The 23,830-nt window shown below is 45.1% G+C and overlaps 2 protein-coding genes across 3 annotated transcripts; one reads left to right on the forward strand and one right to left on the reverse strand.

Moving 5' to 3' along the window:
• Positions 1 to 3,198: 3,198 nt before the first annotated feature.
• On the reverse strand, positions 3,199 to 6,072 carry chst2b (carbohydrate (N-acetylglucosamine-6-O) sulfotransferase 2b). The gene has a single exon (XM_053412958.1). The coding sequence runs from the start codon at positions 5,495 to 5,497 to the stop codon at positions 4,100 to 4,102; it is 1,398 nt and encodes a 465-aa protein (XP_053268933.1). The 5' UTR covers positions 5,498 to 6,072; the 3' UTR covers positions 3,199 to 4,099.
• Positions 6,073 to 10,488: 4,416 nt separating this feature from the next.
• Positions 10,489 to 23,793, forward strand: trpc1 (transient receptor potential cation channel, subfamily C, member 1). 2 transcript variants are annotated; one of them, XM_053412680.1, is made up of 13 exons: positions 10,489 to 10,983; positions 11,768 to 11,922; positions 12,025 to 12,126; positions 12,248 to 12,450; positions 13,064 to 13,195; positions 13,369 to 13,564; positions 14,657 to 14,993; positions 16,961 to 17,100; positions 17,301 to 17,450; positions 22,297 to 22,481; positions 22,570 to 22,771; positions 23,051 to 23,245; positions 23,338 to 23,793. In XM_053412680.1, the coding sequence occupies exons 1-13, from the start codon at positions 10,818 to 10,820 to the stop codon at positions 23,563 to 23,565; spliced, it is 2,391 nt and encodes a 796-aa protein (XP_053268655.1). In that variant the 5' UTR covers positions 10,489 to 10,817; the 3' UTR covers positions 23,566 to 23,793. The 2 variants fall into 2 exon arrangements, with proteins under 2 accessions (XP_053268655.1, XP_053268656.1); XM_053412681.1 differs by lacking the exons at positions 12,025 to 12,126; positions 14,657 to 14,993; positions 16,961 to 17,100; positions 17,301 to 17,450.
• Positions 23,794 to 23,830: the final 37 nt, after the last annotated feature.

The raw sequence follows: 23,830 nt of genomic DNA on the forward strand, positions 1-23,830 counted from the left end.
GCACCTAAAGCTTGAATGACTAATATCCAGCTCTCTGCAGTACATTTTGTCGGGAATTACTTTTAATGATGGTAAACTGAATATGTGGCAAATAATGAGACATGATTATGTGTTCCTATTTCTGATATATTTGAATTTTCTAAACAATAATGTGTTTTCACATCTTTCTATCGCACCTCAGGTCTGATGTTACTCCTTGATCTTGTTGAACCTTCATGAAAATTCATCAGTTAGAAGCTATTATCGCTCGTTTTTTTTACATAATCTCATAATGGGCCTCCTGTGAGTTGTGTTTTGTTTGCGCTAAAATCAAGGTTTGTTTTAGCCCGAGGCAACGCTTGTAAAAAGCAACCCCCCAAAAAAAGAAAAAAGTCCTAGATACCATGTGCCTGATTTGTTTTCATCAAGATCCTTGAATTATTCCCTGGGAGAATGATTCAAAAGTGAATCCCAGACCTAGTCCGAAAAGTTATTTCGTGAATCATATCACATCCACTAAGTTTCATGGAAATCTGTTCCCCTGTTTTTGTGTGATCTTGCTTAAAAAGCAAACTGATAAGGGTGGAAACATAACCTTCCTGGCATAGATAATAAAATGGTTATTGTTATTATTATTATTTAGGCATAATAAAGGAATGATAAAGGGATAATAAAAGGGTATCTGATTTTTTGATGAGATTGATACCCGATACCTGCACACACCTTTGTCACTGTTCCTTGTCAAGGTCAAATATATCTAAAGCCGCTGCTCACACAGGGGTGTGGATAGTTTCCCAGACTCTTCAGCAGCCCACATGTCAGACAGGGGATATCTTCTTTGTGCTACTTCACATGCACTGTAAAATATCTCCAGAGGATGAGATGAAATTATGAATTTATGATCCATCTCTTGTCATTTGGGATAAAGATCAGCTGTATGAGACTGAACCTAATGTCTCCCACTCCAATCCGAGCAGGAGGAGGACCTGGGCCTGAAGCCTGACCTCTGACCTGAGCTTATCGATCGCTGCCCCGAGGCTGAGACCCTCCATCCCACAGCGAACAGGGTAACCGGGGCAGGGTCCCTCTTGTACTGACATACAAGAACACAGGGAGTTAAGACATTTACAAAACCTATGGCTCTCTCTGTGACTCTGCTCTTGACTCTCTTGGCTTGTTTTGAGGAATTCAAGAGCTGGAACAGAAATGCCACGGCTGTATAATCTCTGAGACTGCGCAGCCCTCTGACGTGTTGTGTGCGCGGTGTATGTTTCAAGCGGCACACAAAGTTATAACGCAATCCTTGTGATGAATATGCAACATGTTAAGTCACTCATTCATTACGAGCAGCTCGGTTACGTCACATCCCGGTTTCAAGCTTCCACTGTTGCTGGATGCTGCTGTGTTTCCTCTTAATCAGCTGAAAGTTTGCTTTTGTGCCAACTTTGCTCCGCTCCTCTTCCTCCCCAACTTCTTATTAAACTTTTATAACAGAGTTTTTTCTGCACAAAAAAAAAATTAAATCAGTTTAACCGATTCAAATGTATTCCACTGAATTTATTACCCCGCTCCACGCCGCTCACCAGTTCTTCCAAATGCTTTGAGTGTGTTAGCAGCGTTTGGGAAAGAGACTATTAGCAATGTGAGGGTTTTCATGCGACTTCTTTAATTATAGATTGCACTTTGCTGCTTTTCTGAGTGCATCATTATAAATCTCAGGGCCCCCCGATTCCCCCTGAGCAAAGCGGGATGCTTAGCACCAATCCAATCTGTGGAGGTTCGGCCTTGTGAGTTTGCAGAGTGTTTTTTCCCCTCGTGCTCATCAAGCTATTGTCTTTGAATAAGAGGGCTTTTCAGTGTTATGCTGTGAATGCATGGGCGCATCTGTGGAATGCTTGTCTCAGCTCTCAATGCTGCAGAAAAATATATAGTCTCATTTACTCGGGTTTATTTATTCTGAATATAGTTTGGTCCTGACAAAAGAGACTGAATGAGCAATTCCTCTTCTGACAGTTCAGAGTAATTTCCTTAGATTTATGGTTTTACAACTTCTATGTGTAATCTAAAATTGAGGAAATACTTGCTGCCCATTGACCTTTTGAACGTTACATCATCAAAAACCAAATGTTATTGCCTCCATGATGAAGGCTCACCTGTTATCTGATAATGTATTTATTTGTGAGCAGGATTACACAAGAATTAGGCCTGGGCAGATTAATGTGTCTTCACTTTCTTTATGCGTTTTTACGATAACTAGATTGTGTAGGTTATCAGCTCACTTCCTGTTTTATTCGGCTATATTTCTATCATCAGAACGAGACAATCATGTGCAGGAGTTTTTAGCCTTGGCGGGGGGTGCACGCTCTCTCCCTTCGTTTTTCTGAGGTGAGATCAAATCTGCAAAACTCAGCAGATCACAGCAAACAATCTGAATTGATGTGATGGTTTTCATAAAACCTCTCCGACCTTTATGCTTTTGTATTCAGGTCTTTTCATATCAGCCTATTTCCTCTTTTTTGAGTTATTCCTCTTCTCTATTAACTTTCAAGTCACGAGGTCAGAAAAAGCTCAACACTCACTTCTATCAAAACTGTGACCACAGTGTTCCTGATTATTTTGTCACGTGTACTTAAAGGGTTCTCTGACCTCTGTCCACATTGGTTGTCATGCGTGACGATGCATGCGCATGCGGATGATGGGATACAGATTTCGGCCAAAGGTTTCCCAGTATCCTACTGATCTACAGGCTGTGACAACTGGGTTTCTGCAGGTTTGAGGTGAAAGCCTAAAATTCACATTATTTAAGACGAAGAGATGAAGCTGCCTGATTGGTCGTGATCGTGGATGTAAAGAATTCAGGTTTCCAACATTCAAGAAAGATTAGCCTTCAGGTTGTTTTAGGGGGAGGAAAATGTACTCAACACATTTGTCAGACCTCAGGGGACCACACAGTGTGTTCTGGTGAGTAAGACTGAACGTAAACAGAAACTTGGTTTGCAAGGAAAACGCCACAGGGCAACTTTAAGCTGTATAGTAAACAGCTAATTTATGAAATACTTCCAGCGTCACGGATCTCAATGGGGAAGTAAGGCCCAGTGCTGCATACTGCACTGAACTTAAGTGCAGTGTGCTTTGAAATATTCCTCATAAATAACCATTATTACAAAGCATTTGTGTGATTAAAGTAAATCTTTCTGTCATTGAGGTATTGACTGAATCCAGTGGCTCACCATCTTTATTTATTTTTCATTTTTTAACGAGACGTTTCCTTGTCCAGTAGATTTTGCGAAGGTTGTTTTGGTTGATGATATTTTCTTTTTTTTTTTAAACGTACAGGTTTTCCCGAAACAGATGCATTTCTTGTCAAATGTGAACTTTACTCGATGCAAAAAATTCCCAGATCATGTGTTTTTTTTATAAGAGCAAGCAATTGTAAACATTGGAAATGGTAGAACAGACTGCTTACACACACACACTGAGAGGGAGAGACACAGCATTGTCCACAGTGCATGAAAACAATCCTCTCTCTTCTTTTTAAAATCTAGAAATAGCACTGACGCTGCTCTGGTGTCTTCTTCTCATCACACCTCTGACTATGGCACATCAACAAACCAATTCATTGATTGTCTCTGACTTCACGCAGGATCTTACAAATGAACATTAGCGATGAGATTTTTTTTATAGGTTGTTCTCTTTGTTGACCAATCCACTATTTTCACTTTTACAGAACAGTATGGAGACCGGAAAAGAACTAGTTCGAAACATTCAAAAAATAAACCCCCCGAAACATCCACTTCATCATGACAAGATACATGAACAAAATACCGTTGTTTTGTTTTTTTAGAGTTTATCTTTTCATAGTTGCAGCTTCACATTTCAAGTCATTGTTAACGGGCCTCGCATTGTCAACAGCAGACACCAGTATTCCAGTATAAAAGACGTGGTCCCTTCAAACACCACTGCATTTCAACCGAGAGAAACGTGATACATTCCATATGTGGCCAGTGTAGCTCCTCGGACACTGATTCAACGTAAAGCTTTAATTCCACGAGAAGAGGAAACGGCACTCGATGCAAAACGGACATTAAATTAAAAGGTCTTTGGTGGTGCGGAGGTTGTTTCACAGTTTGGAGTGTGTCAGTAGTGGTCTGCTCATGTCCTTAGCCTCCCCGGCCGTTCGGACTCGTTCATACCCGAGAACGGACATCGAGTGGTGACAGTAGTCCTCGACTTGTTTGATCTGTTGAATGCTGAGCACTGTTCTCCACGCACTCGCAGCCTGCGTGGCGTTCCTGGACGAGACTATGAACGGCTTGGAGGAGGAGCTGGAGCCGCTGGTCATGTTCAACGCGAACGACTCGATCTCGTGGTTGCTGGTCAGGTTGGCGAAGCGGTAGATGTTCCGCAAGGTCTTGACCGGGTTCTCGACCAGGTCCTCGTAGCGTACGGCCATGTACTTCCCCTTCAGCCAGGGGGGAGGGTGTAAGGCAGTCCTCAAAGTCCTGGAGGTGCGGTCGCAGATCACCTCCATGGCCCCGATGGAGTGGTAGTCCGAGCCGTCCTTCTTGTTGGCTTTGTGGCCCGGGTCCACGAAAGGTATCCGGCGGAGTTTGGGGTCCCTGCTGCGGACCACCTGTAAGTTCTCCCTTATCAGGCCGTGTCTGGATTTGATCCTGGAGTTGGCCACGGCCCGCGGGTCTCTCACCAGGTGTATTACCTTCAAATCCAGGGAGGGGTCCTCCATGAGCGGGGCCAACACGTTAACATCCAAAATGCGTACCCCTTTAATGACTATAGTGTTATACTTCAGGCACTCATCCTCCAACAGTCTAAGGCTTTGAGGGGGGCACTTTTTACACAACTTGTCATCCACCATCCCCACCACCTCCTTCCTGTAGGCCGAGCACAGGGGGTAGGAGCACACAACTTTATTGAGGGTGGCCCCAAACAGTCCCAGGGAGGTAAAGTTCTTGCCCCCGGGGCTGTTGTAAAGTTGGAAAACAGACAGGTCGCAGCGGTACAGGGAGCTGAGCATGTCCCTGGCGGCCCCTTGTAAAGACACCGCGTCGCCCGGGTACAGCTTCTGCCAGATGTGCCACATGGGCTCGTACAGAAAGAACACGTCGGGGTTCTGGTTGAAGAGCTCCCCGAAAAACGAGGAGCCCGACCTCCAGGTGGTCAGGACGTAGATGAGCTGCCTCTTCTTGGCCAGCGAGGGCCTGTAGAGGAAGCGAATGTCCGATCTGCTCTGATAAGTGGTGCTCCTCATCTGGTGATTACACTGCTGTGGTTCCTTAGTCCATTTGTAATTAGCCAGGTTCAGCATGGTGAGCACGAGCAGCAGGATGTAGGCCATGAACAACACGATCCGCTTCCTGCGGAGGACTTTCATCACGATCCCGGGCTGGGCTATGATCTTGGTGTGATTCCTGTAGGTTTTGAGCTTCCTCCCAAAGCCAGCATCCTTCTCCCAAGGTGCTGTCAACTTCAGTGGCTGGTGGTATTGTTTGCCTCTCATCTGTGCCCCCGGAGAGTGGCTCCCACCACCGGACCAAGTTCCTCTCACTGGCTCTGCAGGGACGTACACCCACCATACACTGGGGACCGATGCAGATTTCTTTTGAACGCCGGCTGATTAGGTAATATATTCAACCAGCGATTCAACAGCCACAACACGATTCCCCTCCCCGGCTTTTTCCTCTGCAGTGCGCCACGTTCCCTCGCAGGAGCGATGGATGCGAGGATCGAGGTAGACCGAGGCGATGCGGGGATTCGGTGGGTGGCCCGTGTTGTTCAAAACAAGACGGTAGCGGCGCGCATCATCGGAACAGACGCCCTGCTCGCCCATGCTCGGCGGAGGCGTCCCTGCGCAGTCCCCATCTCCCGTGCATCCTTCACAACAAAGAAGAGAATCCTAGATCCAGAAGAAAAAGAAGAAACCCGCAGCTGAGAGTCGGCGCGTGCGGCTGCGGCTCGGATCATTCCGCATCTGCCATATCGGAGCGGTTCTGAGATTCTCACCCCCTCCACTCTCTCTCTCTCTCTCTCTCTCTCTCTCTCTCTCTCTCTCTTTCTCTCTTTCTTCCTGCTCCTCCGCTCGGCTCGTTCAAGTAACACAAACTGGATTCAATCAGAATACATGGAGGGAGGGGGGGGAGAGAAACCCTCCCACATAGGCGCGTCATTGGCGGCGCGCTGCAGCGTCGTGCGTCAACGCGCTGCGCCATTGGCTCAGCTGTGCGTCCTTCCTCCCGCCCACCCCCCCCCCCCCCCCCCGCCTCGGTCCTGACTCCCACAGATCACAGCAATGGAAGATAAGACTGTGGGAAAATGATGCTGTTTTAGTGTTTCAAATGTATCCACCCCCCCCCCCCCTCCCCCAGCACATTCACACACACAAACACCAGGTGCAAGAGGAACCATAATAATGCTCCAACACCCCCCCTCCAAACTCCCCCCCCCCCCCCCCCCCCCCCCCATTTGTCTCCCTCACTCCTCCTTGTTTAAACTCCATAACTAGCTATTCAATTAAGAGTCCTGTTTAATTTGCTAATGCATGTCGTCCTCACAGTGCACAACTGCAGCGAGGAATCAATATTTCAAATTAAATGTATTCGTTTTTTCCCACTGCCGCCTCAAGAGGGGAGCCCAGGTCCATAAGAGAAGAAATCAGGCCCTGTCCCCTAAAGGAAGAAGCTCAATTATTAATAAGAAACATACTATACATTCATTTGCAGCAGGAATATGTTGCCGTTAGAATACCACAGAGACATGTAAGTAATTAATTAAAAATAAAGAATTTCTTTAAGTCTGTAGGAGGTACCCAGTGTTTTTCTTTTCTTGTGTTTTTATTATTGGGTGTATCGGAAACAGTCAGCAACTGTAACTGACAGTCCACCCGAGTGCGGATCGGCTGAAAAGTGACATTTGACAGCTGCTCCCCACGGAGCTGTCGAGTGCTGGGAAGCTGTAAGCTGCCGTGTGTGTTTGGACAGAGGAAAGCACATGCTCTGCAGATTGACAATCATCGCTCCTAAGAGGCTCGGCCACCCTGGGATCACAGCCCCGCTTGCACAGCTGTGAGAGCGAGTGAGGGACAGGGAGCTCGGCCTTTTGACCCCTGATGAGAAATCTCTGAAAGGCTTTTAATGCACAGATTGGGATTTGGAGGCTCATTTATGCTCATGTCAGTGTTTCTATTGGGGCTTTATTGTACTTTATTTTATCTTGCACCACTAAAAATACATATTTCTTTATATATTGTCCTGATACAAAGGCATTAGAGTCGTATTCTCCTCAGAGCCTGGCCACAGAAGATCAAGTAAAGCTGGTTGTTTGTGAAAGTGCTTTTAAACAGAGATTACATCATATGTGTTGGATTATTGGACTGTGCAGTGAATACTTACTCCTCTTGCTCTGAGGCTGTGTGCTGATCTGTCTGATGCCCATTTGGAGGTAGCTGTCCACTGCGGCTGTTCACAGCTCAAAACCTTTGTGTGTACTGCCCTCTGCTGGAGCTTCAGGTTCCAATCAGGACTAAGAAACAGACTCTTAGGCCCAAAAACTCACACTTTTTAAATGTTAAATAAGCCTGTACATATCTAATACATCTAAAATATCTATTTATCATCCTTATAAGGCATGTAGAGCTACAGATGAATAGGAAAATGAACTGCTAATGAGTCTGATTGCCAAGAGTCCAGGTTTGTTTCCATCTTTGGCATCATTCATTGAAATTCTCCCAACCTGCAGCCGGGTCACTCCTGCATCGAGCACCGTGAAGCAGGCTGTGTGTATCCCCCCCTCTTTGTGCAGACTGTTCTTTTTCTTTTCCTCATAATGTGTTCAGCCTGATGAGCTGAGAGTCGCTCTAGACCGCTGTATTGTTGGACTGTAAAGTGCAGCTATAGGATCCTTCTCTCCACGTAGGCGTATGGTATAATTGTGCAGAATAAGAATGAGTGCACGGGGAGAGGATTGTATTGAAATGTTCGTAAAATGCAACAGCTCCTGTGAATGTTAAATAGTGTTGCAGATGTGACTCCACGTGAAAAATGTTTAGCTTTTCTAAAACTTTGCGGAATAAATTTATAATAATCCATGGTGAGGGCTCTTTCTGGTGTATGAAAAGTCATGAATTGTTACAAGATGCCTCATCAGGAACAAAATATTGATTATTTGACTATTATTTTATTACATTTCAAAATTCTCCTTACAAATGATATAAACAAACAGATGCATACACTTTTTTAATTTATTTTAAAACAGTAGTCTGCACAAAACTTTGTCACATAAGCCCAAGTAATTTCCATCGCTGCAAAATATGAATTATACATGGACTAATTTGAATAATTATTTTGCAAGTTGACAAAGGTGAAATGATTTGTGACGAACATTTCACAAGCTCAAAATATTAATGACCCGTATATGACTCCACAGATACCTGATAGGAAATCAGAGGAAACTTACAGGGACTGAGATACATGTGATGAGTCAGAAAACCCAAAGCAAACTGCAGAGGCTAAGAGAAAATTGGTATCATTAATTTTTAATGTCTTCATTCTGCAGCAGTTGTTATTTCAGGGCTGTGGGGGGATTTTCCTGAGTTTCCTCCCTTTAGTCTCATTTCAGTTACTCAGCGTCTCCTCACTAACATTTGATTCACTGTAAACAACAGCCTGGTTCTCGGATATAAACGATCTCTGATGACACTGATAAGGAAAATACAGTCATAACAACCAGCCAGGGTTTTTCCTCTGCCTGCTCGGAGTAGAACTACAGATATTCTCTCAAACACAGTTCAATTCTACATATTTAAAATCCTTAAAATTACTGTTTTATCATAAGTTGGGATATAGGAGCATCAAGTGATATTTGACTGAAGACATTTCTCAGTTTCTGTCTCAGAGAAAGTGGGATAAGCTGTAGAATTCCCAAATTTATTGCAACTCTCAAACTATCTCTCTGGAATCTTCTATATGTTTGTATAGCAATGTCTATATAACAAGAGTTGTTCATTAAACATTGACATATATGGACAGAACACTTACTTAACAGTTTTATTTTGAGAAAATCTACTGTATCAACATTTAACATTTGACTCTAAACATTTCGGCCCAAATATTCTAAATGAAATGAGGATTGGGAAACAACCACATGGGGGAATGAGTCACTTGTGTATTTTGCATTAAACATTATTTCTCAGTCACGCATTTAACTTCTCTGGATTTATAAGACATGAGAAAACTAAATCACCTTCTTTTATGTAGTCTTAATGAGGAAAACATGTAAAGGCAAAAGTTAAAGGAGAAACTTTATACACAAATCCTATATTCAAGTAATCCAGCTGCCAAACGTTCTCATGGACTCTCACCAGTCAGAGCAAAGTGAAGTTAAAACACTGTGGCCCTCTATAGCTGCGTCTCCCCGACAGGATAATATAAAACTATAACCTATATGCTTTTCTTACACCCTGCTGACATCAATTCCCCTTTTTAATATGGATTATATTGCCTCATTGCCCCCCAGTGCTGCATATACAGTGAATACATATATATATACACATATAAATATATCTTCCTTGACTCCCTGTGTTGTATTAACATTTATATTCACATTTTATAACACCCTCGCTACAGCTGCAAATTTACTTTACTTTCTTCATCGTGAGTTGCTCCATTTTCTGTGTCGTACTCTGCACTGATGCTCACCGGCCTGTGGTAAACTCTCTGTGGAGGACTGATATGCACTGATTTGAATATCACAGCCTGGAGGGACAGCTGAGTGTATCTCCTGTATAATGTTCCCCGCAGACTATGCACACACACACATATCTCTCTCTCCCTCTCTTTTCATAATCCATATGCAAAACACATCATGTAACTGCAGGAAGTCGCCCGTCCAGCCACATGGATGGAGCATAAACTAGAGCTTGTTCTCTTTCCTTTGTCCCATCAGTGTGATCGAATGCATTCAGACTCGATGAATGGTTTCCACATGGGGAAAGGGGGAATGGGTTCAGGGCCCTGGAGCACATTGAAGCTCTTTGCCTATAGGCTAAGTATTTTTGTTTTGAAATACTTGCATAAATGTGCTTTTGAATATGTTGCATGATTATGAAACAGTTTAAACGTTTAGTAAATCAGCAGATGAGATGTGTACATTGCATTAAGTCTGTATATCTGACACCTCCATGCATGTTGTGTTGTAGTATTTGTGTGTACAGCCACACCATATGTATACATGTCACATAAAGTGTCAGAATATAATGGTATAGAGAAAAACTTCAGCACATATTCAAAAAGGAATCTGCAGTTTAAGCTTTTAGGAACTAATGTAAGAAGTAATGTAGTGTTTTTCGACTTCCATCAGTTGAGCCTGAGGGATCTCGTCGCTACAAAACTGCACTGAGCTGTTGCATAATCATGAAGCAGCCTGAAGGAGGTTCTGCGCCTGCGACATGGAGGAGCAGGTGGAGGCGCGCGGACATGCGCAGTGAGAGGCGCGGCAGCAGCATCAGGACCAGAGAGATCTCCAGGATCCGGCGATAGGAGAGAAGATGGTGCGCGTAAACACACCGAGGGCAGATCAGCGCGACGTCCACTCGGACTGAAACCGAGAATTTGCCACGTCGTCGAGAGGCTGATTCTGGGAGAAAGCAGGAGCGCGTAAAAAAGGGGGACGCAGCAGAGATGCGACGATAACAACGCTCGATGCCTCCGGTTCGGTCTTTACGCTGCTGCTGCTGCTGCGACAATAAACCCCACGGGACCTCCTCCGGGTAAATGTCCTCCCATCTGACGGGCTTTCTCGTGTGATGCTCGCCGCTTTCTAGTGGGATGCACATCAGTGTCGGGCCGTACTCGCTCTCCGTCGTAATGTCAGCCTTGTACCAGGGCACGGACGTGTCCTCTCCGGATAAATTTCTGGCCCTGAAAGACGTGAGGGAGGTGAAGGAGGAGACGACGCTGGACGAGAAGCTGTTCCTGCTGGCCTGCGAGAAAGGTCTGTTATTCATCTCCTTCCTCCTCCTCCTATACTCCTCTTCCTCCTCCTCCTCCTCCAGTGTTTACCCAAACCGATGTCCACTGTTTATCACAGAAAAGCTCACAGGCCTAGTCGTCTTTTGATGTTAGAAGCTCAATGCTAATCTTTTTAAGATAATGGAAGAGCTGTTATTATTGATTGCTCACAGATTTCTCTGAATGTGCACTCAGCAGGCCTGTTGTAGTCCCAACACCCGGCTCAGTTCCAGCATGGTCACTGCACCAAGCAAACTGACATTCCACTTCTTCTTCCTCCTCTCACAGCTGCCTATGAGCTGGCGACTGTGTAAACCTGCCCACAGGCACTTAAAGAAATATTTTCCCTGGAACATCTGTTCCTCTGAAAGCTTTTTCTTTTCCACCTGGTCTGCGGACTTTTCACGGCTCCCTCACAAGGACAGTTAATGCAAACAAACCCAGCAAGTGTAAAGAGGCAAGGGCTGTTCTCAAGTGGGCTGGGAGGAGATGCTTTCATTGATAAGAACACTGTGCAGGCAGATGCTGCTGCAGAGTAACCATATAAAGTCTCTATAAACATGGCTCCACTGCAGAGCTCCTTGTCCTTTGAGGGAGATGTTATTGTTACACCCGACTCGAGTGGTTGACAGAGGTCTGCAGGAGCCGGGCCTGTGAGGTGTTTGCCTCTTGACAGAGGATGTGTCCGCTTGGCGCCGTGCTCAGACGATACTTCACAGCCTTTATAGTCCTGACTCTGCCGGAATTGTCGCCCCGGTGCTCTGCAGGTGACTACTACATGGTGAAGAAGCTCCTGGAGGAGAACCGACGCGGCGAGCTCAACATCAACTGCGTGGACGTGCTGGGCCGGGACGCCGTGACCATCACCATCGAGAACGAGAACCTGGACATCCTGCAGCTGCTGCTGGAGCATGGCTGCCAGGTAGGAAACACCCGGAAAACCCACATTCTGCAGAAAAAATCTGATGCACAAGAAGTCACTTTGGAAATCTGCCGTTTGAAAATGGTGCTTTTGTTTCTGCAGGCGACAGATGCCTTGTTGGTGGCCATAGACTCAGAGGTGGTGGGAGCTGTGGACATCCTCCTCAACCACAGGCCCAGGCGATCGTCCAAGCCCTCCATCGCCGTGAGTCTCCTCTCATCGATCCTCTTTTAAGAAAAAACACTCATGAACAAAGATGAGACGAAAAGGCTGGAACAATTCACATTTCCTTTCAACCCTTTTCTATGTTCTCTTTTCTTTTTAGAAACTGATGCAGCGGATCCAGAACCCGGAGTATTCCACCACCATGGACGTGGCTCCGGTCATCCTGGCAGCGCACAGGAACAACTACGAGATCCTCACCATGCTGCTGAAGCAGGACATCTCGCTCCCCCGGCCGCACGCCGTCGGCTGCGAGTGCACGCTCTGCAACGCCAAGAACAAGAAGGACAGCTTACGACACTCCAGGTACAGAAGGTGTCACAGTGTGAAAAACGATGACTCGGCCCAGACGGCTGCGTTAAGCTCCCGGTGATCTAAACCAGGGGGATCTGCGTCACACTGATTTATTGTCACTTTCATCTCGCCGGTGTAGCCCGTGTTATTTTTAGGTGATGATTGTTTTGCTCCTCCCTGGTATGTTGGAGCTTAAAAGCAGCTATGAATCATCGGTTCTGTCAAGCAGACTGTTCCAGAAAGGTCGCAGCTCCCTAAATTAGACGATAACATTGGTTTTGAAATTGTCTGCTGTCTTCTCGTATGTTTTGGATTTTCATGAATCCTCTTTTTTAGCTCCGTGATCAGAAAAAACAGCATAAAACAGCAGAGTCTCCTTTGTGGAAGGATGGGTGCTTCATATCTGAATTCACAGCTCAGATTGTGCTGCTCTCCCTCTGCCCGGCATTTCTATTCTCACTGCGGAGAAGTGAAACCTCCCACACAGTGTGCTAACAGAATCAGTCTGCAGCTAGACAAATGAAACAGCTACAGGACTGAATGCTTCTCCCTGTTCCTTGTTCCTCCACCTCCACCTGCTCCATCCTTGTTTTTCATCCCTTTTTCATCCGTTGGTCCCCGTCAGGTTCCGGCTGGACATCTACCGCTGCCTGGCCAGTCCCTCTCTGATCATGTTGACCGAGGAGGACCCCATCCTCAGGGCCTTTGAGCTGAGCACAGACCTCCGGGAGCTCAGTCTGGTTGAGGTGGAGTTCAGGTATGCTTGCACTCAACTGCTGCACCTCCGTCCTTCATGCTTCATTTCTTCTCGGGCACACATAGAGGACCATGTGTCCAAATGCGCACACAGTGATATTTAAACCCTTCATTTACAGTCTGGAACAGATAAGGGAACTGTTAGTTTGATTATATCTTGTTTCTCTGCTCCAGGAATGATTACGAGGAGCTGGCGAAGCAGTGCAAGATGTTCGCCAAGGACCTGCTGGCCCAGGCTCGGAACTCTCGAGAGCTGGAAGTTATTCTTAATCACACGTCCAACGAGGATCAGGTCGACAAGAGAGGCTTGTTGGAGGAGCGCATGAACCTCAGCCGCCTCAAGCTCGCCATCAAGTACAACCAAAAAGAGGTCAGGCCAACAGCTGTCACATGAACGTTTGAACGTCAATATAAAGCCAATCTGCAATAAGCATTCACAGACTAGAGGAGAGATAATACTCTGATAACCACCCATTATTCTGAATATTCTGTTTACTTCATTCTGGATTTAACATCTGCTCCAGTACACCACTGCCTGTCTTTGGGAAATACGAGTCTCGCAGGATGAAGTGCTTTCCTTGAGGCAGCGGCAGTCAAACACGTGCTAAAGATTGAAGTTTGAAGCCGTGGGGCAATTTACAGCTGGGGTCGGCTCAGTGTGAAGAGCTTGACTCGTATATCACAGCAGAGTTAATATCGTCCTGTTGTTTCCTGTCGGGGACATAAGACTGATAAGGATCCTCTTCAGGCTGCACCTCAGCGAGAACTTGTTCCTGAACTAATTTGTTTTTTCGCCTGTAGCATGTTTGTATTTGGATTCTTACTGCAGAGGGAATACTGATGCATTCAACTTGATCAGCTAATAATAGTCAATGTAAGTGATAGAAATTTAAATTAATACCCTCTATTTAGCTTTTGTATTGTACAACAAAGAGGGTTATAGATAAATTCAAATAGATTAGATCAGAGGTCTTCAACAGCGCCCCTAGGGGGTCCGAGGTGGTACTGCAGGGGGGTCGCAACATTTTTGGTTGATAAGACAAATTTGTCAATTATTAATTTTTCTCAACCAACTTTTTTACCACAAATTTAAACTTCTTTAAATACAAATTAACATTAATCCAACATATAGTAGCGAATGGATAAATGGAGGCAGAAGACGTTATCGTTCAGTCAGCAATGCACACACTGCAGCTACTATACCATGCATGTTTAAAATAAAAACATGAATATATGAACCTGTGTATTATTTGAATAGCTTAGTATTGAATGCACAATAACAGGGTAGCTATGTTTATACATGGCACTAGGCCCAGTTTAATATAAAACACAATTTGATGCAATATATATAGTAGGGGGTCCCTGCTCCATCTCTCCATCAGTTTGGGTGTCCTTGGCCTGAAAATCGTTGAAGACCTCTGGATTAGATAAATCAAACCTCATTTTGTCGTCCCTTCTACAGTTTGTGGCTCAGTCCAACTGCCAGCAGTTCCTCAACACCGTGTGGTTCGGAGAGACGGCGAGCTACCGGCGCAAGCACACCTGTCTGAAGATGGCCACGGTGCTGAGCGTGGCCATGCTCTGGCCGCTGCTCTCCATCTGCTACCTGCTGGTGCCGCGGTCGCGCGTGGGCCACATCATCCACACGCCCTTCGTCAAGTTCATCATCCACAGCGCCTCCTACTTCACCTTCCTGCTGCTGCTCAACCTCTACTCTCTGGTCTACAACGAGGGCAAGAAGAACACCATGGGCCCCGCGCTGGAGATGATCGACTGCCTGCTCATCCTGTGGATCATAGGTCAGGTGTCCGCCCAGTTCACCACATCGTCATCCAACATTTAACCCAAGTCACTTGCATAAAGGAATGAAGATAAGAGATTCTCATGATGGTCTGCTCTAGTATCTTGTATCTATAATCCCATCAGGCAGAACATGACAAATAGCTGTTTCTATTGTGAATGACAGAGAGGCTGGTTTGACTAGATTAAATCTCAGTTCTGCTTCTAATTGAGCTCTATAGAAAGGAACTGGCAGCTTCTTCTCCCTCCCCTGTGGTCCACCTGAGTGCTGGTATCACCGCACTCAGCGCACACACACATACACACACACACACACACACACACACACACACACAAACATGGACACAAGCTCTCTCTTCGGTTGAGGCTGGATAGTGGCAGTCGGAAACCCACCCCGTCTCTCTCTGGGGAAAAAGCCTCTCTACCTTCCTTCTCTGCCAAGAAACCATTAGAATGATCATTCACTTTGTCTTTAATGGCTCTGCCTCCACGGCCATGAGATATTTGTCTCGTGGCGGCATCATCCCGCTGCTCTACCACAAACAGAGCATGTCGACGGCGGCACATCGGTCCAGGAAGCACGGCTGTCGCTGTCCGACTGATGGATTATACCGATAACTGCACCCGACTACGGTGGCCCTGAGGTGCAGATCAAAACGGCAAATCACACAGCAGCAGATAAATAAAAAAAAAGAAAAAAAGACTAATCTCAAAAAGCAACAGCAAATTACAAAACACGACAACAAATTACACAACACGACAGGAAAAACATGAAAACACAATGGTAGATAAGAAAACGCAACAAATCAATTTTAATTTGTACTTCAGGGCCACCATACCTGACATCTCATGAACACATTTAGAAGCAATTGACTTCTATTGTTTGAAGTTATGAGGACGGTGGTGGTGTCATTTGCAGTTTATTCTCTACATCGCAGGCGTAGGATCAGTGGCGGAGTCATTAGAGTGTAATGGGTTTTTTCCAAGGGATGAGATAACTCACCTCGGTGCGGGGGGGGGGGGGGGGGATTCATAAGTGCTGCAAAAGAGCAACATCAAAGATCAATTTGAACACGTTCAGCAGTTTTATCCACTGCAGGGTGTGATGCAGCGGTGCAGAGTTGACTCTCTGCCGTCCCTGCAGCAGCAAAACAAATCCCCAAAATGGGTTAAACAGTAAGAATGAAGCTGCTGATAATCCCCCTGCGCTCAGACAACTGTGTGCTAATGTTATCAGGAAGAGAAAAGGAGCTATTACAGCTCTGAACATGCGCTGGGTGTCGACAGGCCCGCACGTTAACCCAGCAGCTTTTTTTCCCTCCATCCTGTCGATCCCCCGAGACACGCCCCATTGTGGAAATCAGATGCTGAGAGAGATTGTGCGTGTGTGGCTTGTTCATGCATGTGCACGTGTCGTAATGTGTGTCGCTGCATCCCTCGCCGTCTGAGCCCGTGCACTCAAATCCGGTCTTTTACGTAGACCCACAGGATTCGACTCAGCAGGCAAAATGAATTTGGAAATCTTCCCGAGACGGAAACAATTCATGTGTGAAAAAGGGATTTCGGTGCCAGAGCCTGTCACTCATCTGCTTCAGGAAACAATGGAAATCAACAATAGATCAGTCAGCTTCAATTTACTGTCTAATTTCTGACTCCAGGCGGAGACAATGAGTCAAGCTGTCATCTTTATATTATTATCCTTACTGTATGTCTAGAATTGATTATATTCTATTTGGACACAAGTAGACACAACCACCCGTCTTTATTAAATTCCACACACCTCCCTAAATCCAACACATCTTCAGCACATTAATCTCTGATTATCTGTGTTTCGTACATTCCTTTTCCTCCCTGAGGGTCCCACAGTTTTTAAATGTTCGACTGCAGGATGCATTTTTCTATTGGTATGTGCATATGTGCTCCTGTACATGTGCGTGACGACGGTTGAATTCCTGCTCTCCTGCAGGGATGGTGTGGTCGGATGTGAAGCGGCTGTGGTACGAGGGGCTGGAAGACTTCCTGGAAGAGTCGAGGAACCAGCTGAGCTTCGTGATGAATTCCCTTTATCTCTCCACCTTTGCCCTGAAGATTGTTGCTCATAGCAAGGTGCCCACACACTTCAGATTTAGGAGAAGTAACACAGCATGTTGTTGTTTTTTCTTTGCTGGCTTCTTATACGATTGCAGGGAACATAAAAAATACATATAATTGTTGTTGCTGACACAAAGGAAAAGGGAAGAGAATTTATCTGTGAAGAATTAGTATCATTTTTGTCATGTTTCTGAACCTGTTTGCTGGTTTCACAGTTCAAGAACGTGGCGGACACCGAGAGGAAGAACTGGGACGCGTTCCATCCCATCCTGGTGGCCGAGGGCCTGTTCGCCTTCGCTAACGTTCTCAGCTACCTGCGCCTCTTCTTCATGTACACCACCAGCTCCATACTGGGGCCGCTGCAGGTGGGAGAGCAGCACACACAGACACACATCCTCAAGGTTACACTTCATCTTTAAAACATATCACTGTTCCTACATTAACACCCTCCACACGACTCAAGAGTTTCCCACTATACAGAGGCATTTGGAAGTGCTGCTGGCCGGGTTTTAGTTTAGTAGAAATTCTGGTTCTGTGTTTTAGTCTCTGGCTCCAAATGTAAGATGGCAGCGTTCGTGTCCAGGATATTTCATTTCTGGATAGTGGGAGGAAGTGGAGACCATCTTACTAATACAGTCTGCTATGGTTGGGAGTGAGATGTCCTCTGATATGGAGCTGAAAAGCACATCTGGACGGAGAATGTTTGAGTTTTCACACATTAATGTGTATGAAGCCACTTTTAAGAAGTTCTGATTTGATATGGTGTTGGTTCCATGGTTAGAGGTGTGAGGATCATTAAAAAGTTCCGATGGTGACTCCTGTAGCGATCGTGTGCTTCTGAAAAAACATTTTGGATGAGAAAAATAATCAAATTCTTGCATAATGGTTAGCAAACGGCTTCCTTCCCATCACTCGGTGTGACCCCACCACTCACAAACATGCACCACCCACTCTCACAGCAAAGTGAGAACTCTCAGGGACAACATCACACCAGCTGTGCTCAGCAGACTCAGCCCATCATCATGAGTATAAGCACCGAGCACCGAGGCAGCAGATGAATCCGGTGCAATAACTTACCCATAAACAAACTGAACACATCATCATAAAGCTCCACGGCGTAGTTTACTTATGCATCATTGTTTCTTCCATTAGAGTGAATGAGTGGCTGTACTTTACAAAAAGTGATTATTCAAACCAGCTTCAGAGCAGGAGGAGCTGACTCGGTTATCCCACAACACATTTAATCTTTATGTTTTTAATCACAAGCTGGCGTATACATCATTTCCAACCCAACAGCAAATCTGGCTGCGTGACAATAAAGGGAGGAAGAAGAAACACTACTAAAAGATCCTGTGCAGGCTGAGGAAACAGACTTTCAAATCAGTTTAATGCCGATCGGATTCTCTGAACAAAGGGAACCAGGTTCCATAACTTGGCTTTTCTTCAGAAGAGTTTTGATATTGTGAACAACAAACATCTAATTTATAATTCATGTGGCTGTGGTGCATTGAGAGCGGATGTATAGCATAGCAATAAAGCTTTGCATTCTAATCACTTCCTCATCATAAACCAACATTTATCCATTGCCAGCTTTTCTTTCCTTGCTTTCTTACACAACGACAAGATTGTGCCATCGCTTTAACTCGACTGTTATCAATCACAGATGTTGTGTTTTTTCTTTTTTGGAGGGAAGAGCAATAATCACCGCCAACTCTTGTAAATGTGCATAAACTTAATGTATTCATAAAATAAGATTAGATAATCATTCAATAGTTGCACAACGAAATTTGCAGTGTTGCAGCGGCAAAGAGGACAGAACAAAAGTAGAATAAAGTAGAATATACATATGTAAGCAGAATGTGTATACAGTTTAATGGATTGCACATCGGCCATTGAGTTGCACGGATAGAAAAGAGTATTACACAGTTAAATTAGTTAAATCTGGACTTGGTCAAAACAAGTTCACATAGCAAAGTGTGAGTTTAAAGCTTTTGTTATGTCACAAGAGTTTTTCCAACGCCCCAAAAAGGCCAAAAATCTGGTTTGCATATTTTCTACTCAGGGCTCCTCGATGTCCCTTCATATCACGATATGTTGTTATCATCCAGCCGCCTGGCGGGGGAGATGGAGAAGTCGGCCAACGGTTGATTTTGATGCTGACAGCCTTTAGGACCTGATAGTTTCTCCACATGTGACTTAACCACGTATAGAAATGTTCAGGTATGCAGTGAGGTCAGGGTGTTTGTAGAGAAGCCTTCCTGTCATTAAGCCGAGGAGCAGTTTGTGGTTTACCTATAAAACACTCAGGGTCCCTTTGAGTTTCTTAATGAGGATTTTTCAGCTACACTCGTCTCCATCTTTTTTCTCCCCTCCACCTTCTTTTTCCTTCTCCCCCTCCCCCCTTTCACTCACCCACTCTGTGACATCACCGTCTGGCTTCGCAGGAATGGGAAAAATATTAGCTTTGGAAATAAATGTGGCCGTGTGTTGGTCGCCGCATCGCAGACACACCTCCCTGCTAATGCCCACGGGCCCACACATGCACACACACACACACACACACACACACACACACACAGACAGTGAGTCAGTACTATGTGGGATGCAGTTAGGTGGAGTGTGTCTGATTCCATCCTTCCTGAGGAGGCCAGCTCATGTTTCTGCCGGGGAGTGCCCCCCTGCTGAGGTTGGAAAGAGTGATTGAAAGTGTGGGTGTGTGCCTGTGTGTGTTTGTCTGTGTGTGTCTCTGTATCACCATTGTGCACGTAGTGAGCTAACTCAAGGCCAGACTTAACCTCAGTGACAGTATAAATATACCATAACCAGCAGCCTGCCAGGAAGAATGTGTGAGCAGCAGGAAAAGTACTGAAGTTGTAACTCCTCCTCTGAAGAAGGTAGACGTTCTGACCAAGTTCTGAAAAGTTCAGTCAAAGTAAATATGACTGAATTACGCATTCTGAGAACAATTTGAAATTAAACTGCTAGATTTCAAAATTTTCTATTCCACAATGTAAATCCACAATATTTATCTAGTGTTTTTCTATTCTTATTGATGACTACCGTGGTCACACTTCAATCCACAATCACCCATACACACACAAACAAATCCAGACAGCCCTTTCCCCCTGTTACACAATATGGTTAGGGATCTTATCCAAGGACACTTGGAGGAGCGGGGGATCAAACCCCGACCTGATTAGTGGGCGGCGCTCTACCCCCTGAGCCACAGCTGCCAATGTATTGCGGAAAAAAACAGGAGACACTCACAGCTCAAAAATTATTCACACAATTTGTTGTTTTGACGGCTATAGGGAATTATTTTAAAAATGTATCTGGACAAATACACTTTGCTTTACCCCTACAACATCTAGGTGATAATGTACATATTTTACAATTATATTTATATTTAGCCTTCTCTCATGTCCATTAATTCATATTTTGTAGCTCTAGTAGAATAAAACCGTTAAACACGTATTTCCTTTCACACAATGATTGCAAATTCATGTTTATTGACTTATTTAATAGAGCATTTTTGTGCGCCCTCAGATGTATTCGAGGCACCTTGAATACATTAGACCTCACTTCCAGTCAAGGTTAAGAACTCCTGACCCATCGCATTCCTGCTCTGTTTGTACAGTAACTAAGCCCGGCCGCCTGTCGGGCTGCGCAAGCCGGGAACACCCTCAGCTCCTAAATCAGATGTGTGCAAAGTGGCAGAGGGAATACACAGGGGGGATTTAGACATGACAAGACAATGAATCACCCTAATAGAACAGCCCTTCTCCTCAAACAAGCTGCCGGGGGTTAGAGCGCAAACACTCCGGTCTCCATTCACCTTGAGGTGCAGGCGAAGTGGTCATCCCTCACACTGGACGCGGGTGTGTTTGTGTTGTTGTAATGGCGAGCGTGCCTCTGACCTTGTTTGAGGATGTCATCAAGGTCCTGGTAAACAGATAAGCCACTGAGCCCCATAAATAGTGAGTTCCCAAAGGTCCTAGAAGACGCCCTCTGTCTCCGAGCCCCCTCTCCGGCTTCCTCCATGTTTGTCTGTCTGCCCTCAGGTAGGGGGAGAACGCAAGCAGCTGCCAGAACATGTTGTTTCTTTTTCCACCACCGCAGGGAATCACTGCTCAACAAGAACATGGAGTTTAAAATAGCCTGAAGAAGTCCAGACAGTTTGTTTACACGACGCTGAAACAGGATCAAAACATCCAATTCTAGAAGAAGAGAAAAGCAATGAAGGGTCGATGCCTCTTCACTTTAGCTGTTTAACCCAATAAAGCTGTAAAAGTACTGTTATAAGTGATGACTTCATTTTTACCATATGAAGACAAAGTATTGGTCATGTCAATTTGCTGTGGATCATGTCTTTAAAGTTATTGGTCATTTGCAGCGATAGCATTCCTTTGATCGATCAACAAGTTTGGTAAAAATCTATTTCTGTGCAGCGCAAAAACACAGTTGCGGCCTTGTGGAAGTTTTAAAGGTACAAATGGTGCAGAAAGACAAATAAAAAACATTTTCTATGTAATATCCAAAGGTGGGAATTAAATTAGGCAAAGAAAATGTTAAAATCCATCCAGATGGATTTTGCATAGGGAAATATGCATTAATATAGTAAGTCAAGGGTAAGAGAATGAGAGTAAGTTTGATTTAGTCTCAGAGGTCCTTGTTATTAGCTGTCTGCAAAATAGGCCAGTGCCAACTGTGCTAACAGAGACTAAAACAATACTACTGCAGTGTTTCCCTTACTTGCATTAAGTAAGTTAGTGCTATAGGGTCATTTTCAAAGTATTAAAGCAGATGCTATCTATAGAGTCAATGATGTCAGCAGACCGTTTTTCACCCCAGACATTCAGATTTATCACAGCAGAAATAGGGAACGTGTAACTAATAACATTAAAAATGTTGGCCCTGTTCCATTGAGGTGTTTCCTGCTGTTATACAGCACAGCTTACTGTGACCCGCAGGCAGAAGTATTTTCCGTGTGTAATGTGTTAGTCTCACTGTGTTTTCCTGCTAAAAGTCTAAACGTCTCCTGGGAGAGAGTAAACTTATTTTTGGAGTAATAACAAAGCTAATTCTCACAGAAGCTTCTTGACAAAAGTAGTAAATCCAGTTTCCCTGCAGACCACATTACCCAGACAGCCACAGGTATGGATCCAAGTGAAATCGATTTTCAACTCATATGTGATTGTAATCTCTCGACAGATCTCCATGGGTCAGATGCTGCAGGAGTTTGGAAAGTTCCTGGGCCTCTTCCTGCTGGTGCTGTTCTCCTTCACCATCGGACTCACTCAGCTCTATGGAAAAGACCAGAAGGACCCGGACAAGACTCCAGCCAAGGACTGTGAGGGCATCTTCTGCCAGCAACAGAGCAATGATGCATTCCACACGTAAGGGCCAAACTCAGTGTGTCAGTCTAGAAGGCTTGATTTAACTGTTGAATTAGAATAGGCTTCACCAGCATGTTGTGTGTTACAGGTTCATGGGGACCTGCTACGCCCTCTTCTGGTACATCTTCTCCCTGGCGCACGTGGCGCTCTTCGTCACCCGCATCACCTACACCGAGGAGCTGCGCTCCTTCGTGGGCGCCATGATCATCGGCACCTACAACATCGTGGTTGTTATTGTCCTGACCAAGCTGCTGGTGGCCATGCTCCATAAAAGCTTCAGACAAATTGCTGTAAGTCATTTCTGCGATTTCACAATACCATCCCAACTGTTTTTAATTTCCTGTTGAGATTCAGTTTATTGCAATTCACTCTGAAATGTAGCAGATGTTTTTTATTTTTATTTTGATCCATCGTTTGATTTTGCAAGTGGAAACAGAGAAACTAAATCTATCCCGTACAAAGAATTTCAACAGAGTGTTTTTACATCTTCGGGATTTCTGTGTGAGAAAGAGTTCCTTCTCACATTCCTGTGTTCTCCACTTTCTCTGTGGGTTTTTGGACGTGTGCAGAATCACGAAGACAAGGAGTGGAAGTTCGCCCGGGCCAAGCTGTGGCTGAGCTACTTCGATGACAAGTGCACGATGCCGCCGCCGTTCAATATCCTCCCGTCGCCAAAGACCGTGGTTTACATCGTGACCAGCATGAGCAAGTGGATCTGTTCACACACCTCGAAGGGGAAGGTGAAGAGACAGAACAGCCTGAAGGTGAGAAGAAGAGTGTTTGTAATTGAAGTTGGGAAACGGCTTCCGGTGTGTTTTGGTAAATTCTATTCTTCTTATTTGTCTTTTCCATGCAGGAGTGGAGGAACCTGAAGCAGAAGCGCGATCAGAACTACCAGAAGATCATGTGTTGCCTGGTTCACCGCTACCTGACCTCCACGCGGCAAAAAATGCAAAGCACAGACCAGGCCACGGTGGAGAACCTGAACGACTTGCGCCAGGACCTCTCCAAGTTCCGCAACGAGATGAGGGACCTGCTGGGTTTCCGGACGTCCAAATACGCCATGTTCTACCCGAGGAGCTAAACAAAGACACACAGAGACTAGATATGTCTTCTCCATTTCCCCCTCTGTATCTGGGACGCTGTGTGACGTGAGCATGTGCAAAAAAACTCTGCTCTTTGGGTCACAGCTTTTAAAACCTGGAATATAACAAGAAAAATATGTATCCTCTACCAAAGCCTCCAGACTTTCCCCCCCTCCTCGTATTATTCAGCCCTTTTGTAAATAAGGAAAGCCATTGTTTTCAATAGAAAGACGAATAAAGATTTATGGAAAACTTTGACCCACT

This window comes from Pleuronectes platessa, chromosome 20, assembly GCF_947347685.1.
Source record: "Pleuronectes platessa chromosome 20, fPlePla1.1, whole genome shotgun sequence".
Classification (NCBI taxonomy): domain Eukaryota; kingdom Metazoa; phylum Chordata; class Actinopteri; order Pleuronectiformes; family Pleuronectidae; genus Pleuronectes; species Pleuronectes platessa.